The following is a 14,920-nucleotide window of genomic DNA, read 5'->3' as shown; positions in this document are numbered from 1 at the left end:
ATATTCTTAGTATATGGATTATCCAAAAAGGAGTGTTGTGAAATATTTGGGTAACCATCAAACGAGATGCAATTGAAATTCTAATAAGTTTTTGGGCCAAAGTGGAAATAGGAGAAAGTTTTACTATGTGGGAACTGTGGTATGCCATGTGATAAATCACATGGTATGATGAATAGTGGTGAATAGTGAGGATTTTATCACCTGTAAATAGATGAGTTTGCATGGTAATGAAAATATAGAAAAATTGTGTATTACATATGTAGTCTTTTATTTCCTCTTACATTGTGACTCTGTATTTTTTATTTTTTTTAGTTTTATAATAATAACAACAAAACTCATAAACATAATTTAATTAAGGTAAAGGGGGTCAACACAAGTATAGAAATAAAATAAATTTCCTATCATGTAGATCTTATAGTCCACGTTTTTCTTGTCTTTTGTGAAAAGATGATGATGTAAAATGAAATAAAAAAATAAAAAATAAAATGTTGATGTAAAATAAAAATAAAAAACTTCCAATAAGTTTTGGTCAGCACTGAAGCTATGGTGAAGACAATGGAAACCAACCATGCATGACAACAATGTGGAGTTGTATATCAATTGGTTGTGGTGAAGACAATGGAAGCCAACCATGCATGACAACAACGTGGAGTGTATATCGTTTGTTTGTTTGTGGAGCTCAGATGATTTTTTCCAGACAACATCATGCATGACAACAATGGTATTTTCTAATGTGTTAATTGGGTTACAATCTAACATTTGAATAGTCATAAATTTTAATTGGCCAACCTATTCACCTCCTCTAGGTACGTCATATTCATATTCTAATATTTTAATGCAAATCAAAACCATGCATCCCAACAAAAATACTCGATTCAATTGCTATCTGAATCAGCCAAAATATTTGAAGAGCATTGATAGGGTAGGTTGAGTATAGAAGTAGATTAAACTTATTAGAGTTAAGGTAAAATATAAAATAAAATAGTTGAATTTAAAATGGTCCAACCAAGAACTGCAAAGGGTTTCTGGAGGTGAAAAGGGCTAAAGGATGAAGGACAGGGGAAGTAGCAATCCTTTCACTTCTGGCGTGGCACGCTCTTAACGAAAGCACTACAGAGGATCTACACTCGCCATAGCAAACCAGTGTATGTAGTATTCAAACTACCATAATCGACCAAAATTAAATTGGTCTTACAGAAACTATCCTTGATCAAAAACTATCCAAAATTACCAAATACACTGATGATACATGATTTGCTTCAATTGGTTACTGGTACTTTAAAACTAACAATTTTCACAGAAACCATCTGTGCTACTTTCAGTACCCCTATCTTTCTACAGAGATAAAGCCTTACCATAAAGCCGCCCCACCCTCCAAAACAGAACATAAAATTCCCCAAATTAAAAAAATTGAAAATTCTTTTAAAAAGCCAGGAAGTAAATTGCTCGTCACTTGCCATTTGATCATTACATGTTCTTCTTGGTATCAGAATGAGACAAGCTCTGGTCAATTGACTGCAGCTGATTTCGAAGGTTTTGATTCTCCTCTAGCAAGCGGTCATACTCTACTAAGAACCCTTCAGATTGACTTTTCAGAGCCAACACATTGGCTTCTGCAGATTTCACCTCTTTTTCTTTTATCTCATGTTTGGTTTCCAGCTGCATAATGTGTTTTTTCAATCGAGAAACCTCCTCACCCAAAACTTTGGGCTCCTCACTTTTACCATCCTCATTAGCCCGGTTTTGCTTCTTTGCAGCCTCCATGGTCTTTCTGAGTAAGCGAAGTTCTCTTATGTAGTGGTGTAGTCTATCTATCATCAGCAAGAGGAATAGCAAGAACCCTGCACATGAATACACTCATATGAACTCATTCAAATTAATGCTGGATACCAAAGTCTGAACAAGTAGGATGTAAAATCTTTATTATTCATCAATGACAAACAATGAGTTGAAAGAACAAGGCACCACAGAATCAGATGTGCCAAGTCTTCAACTCCATTAACTGGACGGTTTTATCAATCTCATGTTTGAACCAACAGATCTGCAAAAAACATAAAAACCCCAGCAAACCAATCCGTCTACAAGGGTTGTATTAGTAACTCTTGCCATTGTTTCAGGTGGCATTGACGTCCAATACCACAATCATGGGGTTTTCTAAATTAGCATAACATAGTAGATAATAGACTCTCGTGTTTAGAAATAGCAAATGACTTATGTGGCTGCTTAGAAGGTAACAGAACCAGTTATAGTGGTCCAAAAAAATGTCCCTACTTTGGTAACACAATGGGTTTCGGTTATTTAACCACCCAATTTTAAGGAAAAACAGGTCCAGGTAAAACAGTTGGAAGGTGGTTTGAAACGATCTCTCTGGGCAAACTGCTTCCTCAATCCACATCTAAGCCCTAGCTAGTTTGCACACTCCCTCTCACTCCCCTAAGAAGCACGGACACTTCTAAGAAGGTGACATGTCTGTGTTGTGTCTCTGTCAGACACCAATACTCTCTGGACACTTATCCAACACGTGTCCAACACTCTTCGAAATGTATCCAAATTTTTAATTTTTTTTTTAAAGACCCCGACATTCTTTGAACTCTTGGAAGACACATGTGTCTATCACTTAAACACACGTATGTATCGATTAGACACGGGTGAAATTAATTATAAGTTCGAACAAAACAATTAAAGATACAATAATAAAACAAAAATCGTATAAATTTATAGGAGTTGGTATTATATTGCATTTTTTATTATCTTTGAATGATATATTCATATATATAACATATAATAAATATATAAAATTATATGTTTTATGCTTGTCCCCCACGTGTTGTGTCCTACATTTTTTGAAAATTGACGTGTCAGCTTGTTCGTGTCGTGTCGCATGTCCGTGTCCAAGCCACTTAAACACTCACTCTCATATTCAATACTTCAAGCGCATAGGGCAAGATTGAATAAGCATACGAGAGAGAAATGAAGCCATTGCATATTTGTAGGGGGAAGATAAAGATGGGGGGTAGAGTTTCACATATTATTTGTATGAAAAAAAGGCGACCCTCTATTCCAGTGGAGTGCTTGATAGAATGGAAGTAGAGCCTCCTACTTCTACGGCTTCCCTTCCTAACTTGTTCTTAGTTTCGTAGGAATCCTCCTCTTTCTACTTCTTTCCTAACTTTCAAGGCCTAATACATACAGATACCTACTTATATTCACAGAACTGGTTCAGGTAGCAATTTAGACAAACTACATCTTAACTAGAGCTTCTGTAAAAAAATCATCTCCTTTTCCAAGCTGCAGAGTTCCCAAACAGCCCTTATAATAGGAAACCTGATGTAAACTGTAAGAGAACACATATTCATGGAGCAACGACCAACCACTAGCCCGTCAACTCTCATTACTTTTATCTGGCTTAAGTGTTATACCCATGGAAGGCAGACCAGTCAAGCAAAGACATGAAAATGCTGAAACATCCTACTAAAAAGGAAACCAAATACAAGACACCTGCATAGAAGCTACTATGAAGCACGGATACTTCAAATAGGAAGACGTATCCGTATCGGATACCGATACTCCTTGGATACTTATAGATACGTATCAAATACTTATGAAAAGTATCGGATACTTCTTAATTAATTTTTCATTAATTTTGACGTATCGGATACTTAGGCCCCGTTTGGGAACTTACTTTTTTAGCCAAAAAGCCAAAAAGTTACTAAATTAGCCAAAAAGCCAACAACCCATACCAAAAAGTCAAAGATTCTCTTTTCTCTCTACTTTTTGCACATCTTTTCGTAATTAGCCAAAAAGTCATCCCAAACATACAAGTTTTTTTTAGCTACCTTTTTAGCCAAATAACCAAAAAGTTACTAAATTAGCCTGTTCCCAAACGAGGCCTTAGTTTTGAAGTATCGGATGTTCCAAGTCACATATTATCGGATACTTCTTAATTAATTTTGAGGTATCAAATGCTCCAAGTCACGTATTACTCCTTTTACAAAATTAGAATTGTATCATTTCTTACATAACATCATAATATAATATAATTGCAAGGATAAATAGAATATTTTTACAATACTTTGCCTAATTTTTTTTTTTATATAAAAATAATATAGTAAGCTAAAGTAATAGAATTCATCAAATTGGCATATCTTCATTGTATCATGCATGTTCCCTACAACTACATAGAATTAAGGATTAATAAGATAATATAACAATAATAAAATTAAATATCAATAAATAAATAAGCAAATAAACTTGCATAGAATATTTTTGATTAGTGCAAAATGAAAAAGCATAGGGTCAAGTTGTGGATTATTTTGATATTATAATATCAACATATTAGACTTGATATTGAAATGAAATATTTGCAAGACCTATTGAAAATTTAAAAACTAAACTAGCTACTGACTTAAACTAATACCTAATTCTTAAAGATTAGTATTTTGCATTATAAAGTTGCTGTGGTTTCTCAACATTCTTGAACTTATGTATAACTCACTGCTAATAATTTATTTATTTTTTATTTTTTATTTTTTACAAACGTATCCTAGCCGTACCCGTACCCATATCCGTATCCTACTTTTTTAAGTTTTACTGTATCACCGTATCCGTATCATGTCGTATCCATATCTGTGCTTTCTGGAGGAGCTATAATATAAAGGGGACAATTCAACAAATCCCAATTCCAAACAAGTTTACTGTAGTTGTTCCACAGATGATGACATCAATCTCTACGAGATACTCCAAGGTGATTCAAAGCAACAAAGCCATCTTGATTATATATGCCTTTCTATCGAAGCAACAATCAATTCTCTCTTATAATTGAAGTACATCATTTAGACACAAATAACAACATTCAGGGGTTGAATGTTGGAAACTGGCAACATAAATCATGGTAGTATAGATGTGCATGCAATTATTGTATTACTCCTACTGCAAACACAATTTAGCCATTTTGATAAGTACTGAAAAAAAATATTATTTTTCTTTTCTGGAACTTGTAAAGAAGAGATTTCTTTGTGGTTTATCTCCATTACAACCCCTATTTCTTGCATGGTGAAGATCAACCCAGAGGTTAAATTTTCTTCTCTCTCTTTCCCTTGCATTTCCTTCATGAATTCTGATCAATCACATGAAGGGTTCGTTTGGGAAATGGGTTGACTTTTTGACTATTTTAGCCTGGGGCTAAAAAATCTCGTTTGGGATGAATTTTTTGGCTTTTGTGACTTTTGTGAGAGAAAAAATGTAATGATTATAGGTTGGATGCGATGTTTTGTCTTATTGGGCTAAAAAGCCTATTTTGTTTATTTTTGGCTATTTTAGTCAAAAAAATCTCCAAACCTAACTTCCCAAACGAGCTTTAAAGCTCTTTTAGAAATTGTCTTGTTGAAGAAAATTGTAATCAATGTCGTGTAGTTCACTTCACCCTTTACCCTCAATTTTGCATTCCCCCACAAGAACAAGATTGTTCCCCAATATTTCAAATTTCAGGATAAATTGATTCCTTCTTCTAACAAATACGTCGTCTTGTTCTAATCTTGTTTTCCCCCTTAATATGAAAACAGGATAGTCCCCTCGTACTTAAAGCTCGAGGATAGATTCATTCCCTTTTAAAGAAACCATACTTTATCTTCCCACGATAAGCTTCATTCAGTTATTCAGATAGATGTAATCTCAACATCAAGTGCAGCCAATAAACTTTATTTTCTTTTTTATTTTTCAATAGTTAACATAAGCAAAGTCAAACTTAGTCTCTTTAAGCGCGCCGGGGGTGGGGGGGTGGGTGGGGAATGCGATGTTAGAATTTCCCATCTTTACCTTCACCTACTCCACTACACACTCCACTTCACCTACCTCCACTTCACCACACACTCCACTTCACCTAACCCACTATCACCTCCACTACACCTACTACCACATTTTCTTCTATATATAGATTGTATAGGAATTGTAATTAAATCAATCTTGTAATATAAATCAATCAATAATACATAAATTCTTACATGGTATCAAAGCAAGGTTAAGAACCTGATCATTCTGCTTCACCGGCGGGCGGCAGCCTCGCCTTGGCCGCCCGCCGGACCTCTACACATACCTTCACTCCTCTCCTCTGCCAGAAAGTCATATCTGAACTTTTCTCTGCATCCCGTACTGTCTTCCACCACAATAGCGACACAGTAGATCAGCTCCTAAGACTCTGCTTCACATGCACACTTGGCCTAAATTCCAAGTCGCGAATTCCCCAAAACCGGATCAACGATTCCAGTATCAAACCACACGCCCAGCCCAAATCATTCACTCTCTCGCTGGATCGATGGAATCAGCTAGGGCTAGAGGCATTTGAGTTCTCATTGAGTCCAATTCCTTCTTCCTCGCCGTCACGAACCTCCAAAACCCCTCAGCGTCCATTTTCGTACAGTAAAATCGAAGCTTCAACAACAAGCCCTCGGCATCATCAACTTCTTCGCCGTCGCCACCGCAGCAATTTTCATCGGAGGTGAGAGCGGCATTCTTGCGGTCCTGGATCTTGTCGAGTGCGATCGAGATGGAATCGTCGATGGAGGACTCGCGCTTCTCGAGGAATTGGAGGGACTCCTTGGTCTGAGAGTCTAGGGTTTCGATCTTGCGCTTCAGAGCGTCGGACTTTCTCTGGATGTTTTGTTCGAGTGATGAGAAGTGATCGGCGAGCTCTTTCCATAGCCGAGTACAGCTCGTCATCATAGCCTCCTTGTGGGCTCAGAAAATCAAAAGTTGGAGCGACTTTCTTATTTCTCTGCGCCATCAACCCACATGATTCCCTTTCTTTTCTTTATTCTCCACCCAGGCAACACTTCAGAATACAACCACATGATTTCCTTTCTTTTTTTTTTTTTTTTTTATATTCTCCACCCACACAACATATAGAATATATCTTCCCCCACATGATTCTCATCATTCATCCCACTTAAAAAAAAAAAAAAAAACAAAAAAAAAATTTCACCCCGGTCTTTCTCACCTTACCCATCCAAACATATTGGCTTTTATCTATTTTCTTTTTATTATTTTATTTTATTTTTTCTTATTCAAAAACAAAAAAAAAAAAAAAAAAAAAAAAAAAAAAAAAGAGGAAGAAGAAAGAAGACGAACTGCACACCAAACTCATTTTATTCATATCAGGGGCTCAACCCCGATCACCATTTTACACAAAAAAAAAAAAAAAAAAAAAAAAAAAAACAAAACAAAACAAAACAAAACAACACAAAATACACACAAACAACCACATTCACAGGTGGGCTTTTTCTTCTCTACTCTGCCGCCGGTCTCTTCTTCTTGCCTCCGTCCTGCGCGACCCTTGACGGTGCTGCCTCCGTGTTTTCTACGCCACTGAGCACGTTCACTCCCCCATACTCCTCCACTGCAGCATATGGAGGACCTCCAAATCGGAACATCACGGTGGCCTTCCGCTTCAGCTCCTTATTTTCTGCTTTCAGCACACTTATCTCTGCTCGCGCATCCTTATACATGCGTTGGAGCAGAGCCAGTTGGGCATTTAAATGCTGCACCTCATTTGTCCTACTCTGCAGTCGGTTCGACAAGTTTGTGACCGCAGTCATGGTTTCAACACAGGACTTCAATGTATACTGATTAGCTTCAATATCCGTTTGCACTGCCATTTTTTGCTCCACCGACCGCATCGGAAAGTTCAACGGAGCAAAACTAGAGGTGTTTGGTTGAGGTTCACAGGCCACCGCACCAGTTATCTCTCTTGTTGACTCGTTGAGGTCGGGAAAGAGAGTGAGCAGACCACGGGAAGAAGAGGCTATGTTCTGGGTAGCTGAACGGGAAGAAGAAGCCATGTTTTTTGGGTTGCTGAGTGTTTCAGAGCAGGGTTGGTTACAGAATGTTACAGAGAACGAAGAGGTTTCAACTAGTTTGTTATGCTTCCAAGCCTCAGACTTCGCTTTGGTTTATAAAGACAGAGACGACGAGGCCGACACGCGCTCTGTCAATCACGTGCATCGCCGCGTGTCAGGCGCCCCTTTTGATGGCTCGACGCTTTCTGTCGGGCACGTCTTTTGATGAAGTGGGCGCGCCTTTTGATGGCACGCCTTTTGAAAAATTGGGCACACCTTTTGAGGGTGCGATTTTTTAAGGGTCCGACAAGACTCTGTAAACTGTCCCGACATTGATTCCGGTTAGCTCCTTTATGGGTCCGACAAGACTCTGTAAACTGTCCCGACATAGATTCCGGTTAGTTTCTACAAGGGTCCGACAAGACTCTGTAAACTGTCCCGACATTGATTCCGGTTAGCTCCTTTAGGGGTCCGACAAGACTCTGTAAACTGTCCCGACATAGATTCCGGTTAGTTTCTACAAGGGTCCGACAAGACTCTGTAAACTGTCCCGACATAGATTCCGGTTAGTTTCTACAAGGGTCCGACAAGACTCTGTAAACTGTCCCGACATTGATTCCGGTTAGTTTCTACAAGAGTCCAGCAAGACTCTGTAAACTGTCACAACATTGTCTTCTACACCGGTCCGACATGACCCCATAAACTGTCTTCTACAACGGTCCGACATGACCCCATAAACTGTCTTCTACAACGGTCCGACATGACCCCATAAACTGTCTTCTACATCGGTCTGACACCACCATACAGTATCCTCTATAACGTTATGACACCCCATACAGTGTCTTCACCAACGGTCTGACACGACCATACAGTGTCTCCTATCCTTTTTTATTTTTATGTATTTTCTTGTTTTGTTACTCTCTCCAAACTCAAGTTGGTTCGTTTCTCTCCTCCTTGAGTTTGCGGGGGGCTGTTAGAATTTCCCATCTTTACCTTCACCTACTCCACTACACACTCCACTTCACCTACCTCCACTTCACCACACACTCCACTTCACCTAACCCACTATCACCTCCACTACACCTACTACCACATTTTCTTCTATATATAGATTGTATAGGAATTGTAATTAAATCAATCTTGTAATATAAATCAATCAATAATACATAAATTCTTACATGCGACCTAAGCAACTAGGATGTGCCCTAGAGGAATAAGTCAGCCAAGATAATATTGCAGTTTTACGTCAAATACTTGGGTCAATTTCCCAAAAGAAAAGTGTTTCCCAAGACAAAATAGAGTGATAAAAACAACAAAGTAATGAAAAATCTTCAAGTCCACACAAACATGGACACATTGATTCCAATGGAAAAAGGAAGGGAACAATGGTGAGGAGGAGACATCATTGGGAAATTCACTTAGAAAAGAGTTACACTTTATTCCTCAATCCAAAGATGAACGTTAGAGTCAAATCAAGGGTGTGTGATGTCTACATTCTATAAAACACCGACACTTCAAAATAAATACCGTAGCAGTGTCCTCTTATTTTATTAATTTATTTTCAAGGGACACGCTGAAAACATTTCAAAGACACAATAAGAACATACCAACTTATCTTTTTCCCCCATTTTCTTTAATACTTTTTTGATGAATGTTGGATGTTAAATATTTATTATTTTCTTTTTAGATTTAAATACTTGATAGATCATTCATAATATAAAAAAAAAAATTTTAATTAAATTAAAACATAAGTGTTAATTTAAAAGTATTTTTTTTTATATAAATATAAAATTAGAATTAATTTTTGTTAATGTTGATTATTTGTAATAATATTCTAGATAGCAAATAGAAATATATGACAACATATTTTATGAAGACTTACGTGTAGGTCCTAATAAGTAAATTTATTGTCCAACAAGTCCTGTTATAATTAATGGCGGTTTTCATTGGACACTATTAAAAAAACATCACTAATTCTTAATTTTCAATGACAGTTTCAAAAATTTATCATAAAAAAGTCACTAATTATAAGTTTTAGCAACCATTTAAAAAAATCGTCACAAAAAAAAGTCACTAATTTTCAACCTTCAGCGACATTTAAAAAATTTGTCACATAAAAACGTCACTAATTGTAAGTTTTACCAACAATTAATAATAATTGTGACCAAAAAATAAAATCACTAATTGTCAATTTTTAGCGACATGCAAAAAAGTCGCAAAAAATTATTTTTAGCGACAATTTTACTAGGATTAACTTTCAATAGGACTTAATGGGAATTAAGTTCAACTATTAAGACCTATTGGTAGTTTATTCCATATTTTATTGTCGTGTCCCCACCATATCCGTGTCTCCATTTTTTTGAAATCATTGTGTCCCTTGTCCGCATTCGTGTTTATGTCCGTGTTCGCATCCATATCCATGGTCATGCCTGTGTCCGTATCCGTGCTTAGTCTACATTTATAAAATCCAAGGAAAAAAATAAATTCTAAATTTACCCCATCTTCAATGAGGCATACATGGCTAATTTGCCACATAGTATAACTTTTATTAACATTTACACGTCTTCAACATAAAACCTAACCAAAATGCCAAAACAAATAAATAATACAAGCAAAAAAATAAATAAACAAAAACAAAAAACAAAAAAATGCCTTCAACTTTAGAACACTCAATATACTAAAATAAAGAAATAAAACTAGGTTGATCAAAAAAATTAAGAAATAAAACTAGGCCATCTAACATTAATTTCATCTTTCTTTTCTTCTTCTTTTTTTTTTTTTTTTTTTTTTTTTTTTTGGAGGGGGGGGGGGGGGGGGGGGGAAGAGTTATATTACATTTTAGCATTTTCTAATTATTGTGAATATTCAAGAATTTGACTACTATACAGCACATAACATAAACAAAATTCCTACATAAAATAGAGTTCAGAACAATAAGGCGGCACAACTCATGTATAACACCATTGCTGGTAGAAAGTGCAACTCCCATCTTATCTCTTGTAATCATCCCAAACTATATTGATAGTACCAACAATAGGGGCAAGCACAAAACCTGCTTGCTCAGCCCGCAAATTTTGTGGGTTGGACTGAGTGATGTGTCCATTGTAAACATTTCATACCTTCAATTCATTCTTTGTTAGACCTATTTCATATTTTATTTTATCTTATTATGTTTATTTTTATGCTTTTAGGTATTGTGGAAGTTTAATGGAGAAATGCTCCTAAATGAAGGAAATTGGAATCGCATGGAAAGAGATGAAATAGTTAGATGGGATCATTTTGAACACATTGAGGTGTCTAGTTTGATTGATAGTTTGGTGATTCCATGCTTGAGGTTCCTAGTTCAAGCCTTGCTGCAAGCAAGCAAATCTACATGTTTTTTTTTTTTTTAATCAAAGTGCAAGACCTGCGAAGGATAGGATCACATCCCATGTACCAAATCCATTTCAACAAGCACACTAATGCCATGAGAGATAAGAGATCAAGTTTGGATAATTACAAGATGGCAACTATAGTTTCTTTTTATTAAATATGTAACTCTTACAATTTAGTTTCTTTAGAGTTCTAAACCTTTTTATGTTTGTCTAAAAATATAGAAGTAGACATCTGCAGTGAGGAGGTCAAATTATTTAGGTTATTATTTTATTTTTAATTCTTTTTCTCTTCATATTTTGTGAGTGTTCCAAATATTGAAGGAGGAGAAAAGGAGTTTGTATCTTGATTATTTTAATATGAATTTTATGAATATGATGTATGTGATAGATTCCATTGCCCTAGTATTTTATTTATTTGATTAAATCCTTTTTAATATTTACAATTTTATTATTCTTCGTTCTATTAAAATTCAAGAATTTGTTCAACTAGATTACGTAATTGATTTTAAGATTAATTGGCAATTTTTAACCATCAAATCCTTGTGAGTTCGACCTTGTTCTTACCTTGTCTATACTCCAAAAGATTCATGCACTTCCAAGGAATTAAAATTAGTACATCACTGAGTTGGGTCACAAAGTCAAGTTCAAATTAAATTCTAGACTTAGGCCAAGGTTAGCTCAGCCCAAAAAAAGCCTGGCTTGCACTTTGGGTTAATTTTAATACATTACTTCTATCTATATGTAAAAAAATAACTCCAAATTCAACAAAACAAGCGTTGATCTATTGGTCAATACTAAATATCTTATATTAAGTTGCTAGGTCAAATTTTGGAGCCTCCAATTTGTGAACAGTATTGAAAACTATAAATAAATAATTGAAAATAGCATAGCAAAATTCAACCCGAGCCCACGATATAGAATAGGCTGAGCTTGGGCTGAGACATTGATTTTTAATCAAACTGAACTTTGGCTTGACCTCATGAAAATCAATTTTGTTTGAACTTGAACAAACCTCAGCCAAGTTCATTCCCACTCAACTGATAGGCCTATGCATGACTATAATTATATCCAAAATTATCAAAGATAAGTTTCTCTCTTCTAATGTAACTTCTATGCAGAGAATTGTACTTATTGCTATGAAAAGAATTTTAATAAAGTAATTAAACATATTATGTAAATAAATATAACATCAGTATTGGAAGTTGTTACAAAATTGTGTATCACTTCAAACCACTCTTTTACATCTAAACATCAAAGAATTGAATTTCCTTCAGGCTGTGTCTGGTATATGAATTTGGGGAGAGATTTGGAAAGGGAAAGGAATTTGGGAAGGAATTTCACCAATTTGGTCCTTTCCCTTTCCCTTTCCCTTTCCAAATCACTCTCCGAATCCATGAACCAAGCACAGGCTCAGTTCCTTCCGCTTTCTACATAAAGTGAAAACAAGAAACATTATATCAATGCAATCATGCACAAAGAATGGAACAATGGTATGCCATGTTTGTGGACATGAAATATCCCAAACAATGACGTATATGTAAATTGCTGAACAAAACAAATTCACTCTTTTCATTTCAGATAGATATACAATCCACCTCCCAAATTATTATTCCTCATAAACACCACTCTTATAATAAAAATTAAAATCAAAATTAAAATTAAAAATAAAACAAAATAAAAACCCTTCTCAAACTATTACTCATACATGCTTTTTGTTCACCCACCCTATCAAAATGTAACTTATTTATCCAGGGGCTTATGTTTCAGGCAAACTACAACTGTGTTTCACCAAATCCAACAGGGCTATTAGTGTTTGCAAAAACCCATATACTCATCAAGAGAACAAGAGTCATTGATTCAAGCAAATTAACAAAACTCACATTTTCCAAAATTTATAAAATTCGAATCAATCTAACAAATAACAATTCAAATATGAGGACATAGAGTAGTAGATTTTTGTTTACCCATCAGAGAAGCTTCAAGCATGTTCCTGGCGAGGATAATCTGGTCCATTGGATTGAGAGAGTCGATTGGACGGCTCTGGATCTCGGTGACGCTGTAAACAGTGATGGACATGAAGACGAAGATGACTCCGGCGACGGTTTTGACGACGAGAGGGCCGGTGCCTCGCTTGAGGCGGTCCAACGCCATGATGACGAGCTTCCTGAGAGGGGTTTTGAAGAGGAGGATCAGAATCACCGCCATTTCTCCCAGAATCGCAGGGAAGAGTAGCTCTATCATCTTTTTTCTCTCTATATATATATATCTATGTATTGCTAAAACCTAGATCGCTAGAGGTTTCGCAGAGTGAAACACACTGGTTTAGAGAGAGAGAGATTTACGAGTGAGACTGGTAGGCGATAAAACAAGCAACGGCTCGACGCGTTGTGTGGTAGGATAATTAAGGTTGGTTTAAAAAAAAAAGGACTTATGGAAAAATTATTAAGAAATTATTTTTTGGGTTTTATGGTAATAGTATTCAATGTATTTGATTTTAATTTTTTAAATTTAGTTTTTAAAAAATTAAATTTTTTATTTTTCGTATTTTTTTTATTTTTAGTAAATATTTTTAAAATTTTAAATAAATTTTTTATTTTTTTAAATGCACCTTACTTAGATTTATCTAAATAATAAAATATGTTTGAAAAAATATTTTAAAAAATTAGTAAATATACAAAAATATGAAAAATGTACTGAATTTTAGTATTTTTTATATTTTTGATATTTAGTAAATTTTTTTTTAAAAAAATTCATAAATATTTTACTTTTTAATTGTATTTATGTTAGGTATGTCTAAAAAAATTTTAAAAAAATTGCTTAAATTATTAAAAAAATTCAGTGGAAACAAAAATATATAGAAAATAAAAAAGTAAATTTTTTTAAAAAGTGAATTTTGAAAACTAAAAACAAACAAAGTGATTAAAGTTTAAAGATTGTTTTATTTTGGTGTTAACTGGTAAATTTATGATTATGATTACTGATAAGGCAAATTTCACTTTATGATTTGAGTTATTATGTGCGATTTCACCTTAACGTTTAGAAATGATCACATAATTCTGTTGTGGTCTGTGGATTAAAGTGAACAGTTAAATATTTTATCTAACTTAACCGTATGTGTGAAACACATGTCAGATATAAAGAGATTATATGTTCATTTTAAAATTGACGAGAGTAAATCGCAAACAAATGACAAAAAAAAAAAAGCACAGGAGGGTTAAAGTACAATTTGTCTTCTAAACAAATGACAAAAATATAAGGATATTTTAGTATTTTTTATTAAATCGTTAACGGGCTTAACAGTACACTTTAGTTTACAAATCACAAAAGGGTTATATGGTCATTTCTAAATATTAGAGAGATAAATCGTACATGATCCAAATTACAAGAGGTGAAGTGAAATTTGCCCTTATAATTTTGTATTTTAATTAAGCTAGAATGGTAATCTTAGAAATCAAAATGTCACATTATGTCAATACCATTAAAAAAAAAACCTTCACTTATAATAGTTCTAGTAGTGCCTGGAGTCCGGATCCTCGGTCGCCCTTGTCTGTAGCTGTTAGCACCATAAATCTGCAATTTTTATTATTATTTATTATTTATATAATTGCAGGACACGTGGCATCCTCTTATTCATTTGGAAGTTAAAAGAAGTTATAGAGATAATGGAGAATATGAAGGACAAAGTGGATGAGTGGGAGGACAAAGTGGATGAGTGGA

At 34.9% G+C, this 14,920-nt stretch overlaps 1 protein-coding gene across 1 annotated transcript; it reads right to left on the bottom strand.

Annotated features, from left to right (window-relative positions):
- Positions 1-1,135: 1,135 nt before the first annotated feature.
- LOC114312746 (uncharacterized) lies at positions 1,136-13,606 on the bottom strand. Its single transcript, XM_028259022.2, has 2 exons — positions 13,168-13,606; positions 1,136-1,841 (listed from the first exon to the last, which is right to left on the bottom strand). Exons 1-2 carry the CDS (start codon positions 13,442-13,444, stop codon positions 1,468-1,470), a joined length of 651 nt encoding a protein of 216 aa, XP_028114823.2. The 5' UTR covers positions 13,445-13,606; the 3' UTR covers positions 1,136-1,467.
- Between the last annotated feature and the right edge of the window lie 1,314 nt (positions 13,607-14,920).

This window comes from Camellia sinensis, chromosome 7 (genome assembly GCF_055761805.1).
Source record: "Camellia sinensis isolate YWXY chromosome 7, ASM5576180v1, whole genome shotgun sequence".
NCBI classification, from domain to species: domain Eukaryota; kingdom Viridiplantae; phylum Streptophyta; class Magnoliopsida; order Ericales; family Theaceae; genus Camellia; species Camellia sinensis.
Note: the sequence above shows the minus strand (reverse complement) of the source record. Positions and strands in the feature narration are given on the sequence as shown.

Bases quoted from the DNA above. Each gene is read 5' to 3' on its own strand.
- LOC114312746 (XM_028259022.2), bottom strand. From the start codon at position 13,444: ATGATAGAGCTACTCTTCCCTGCGATTCTGGGAGAAATGGCGGTGATT. The intron at 1,842-13,167 runs GTAAACAAAAAT...ATTCATGTGCAG, and splicing joins GCTTGAAGCTTCTCTGATGG to GGTTCTTGCTATTCCTCTTG.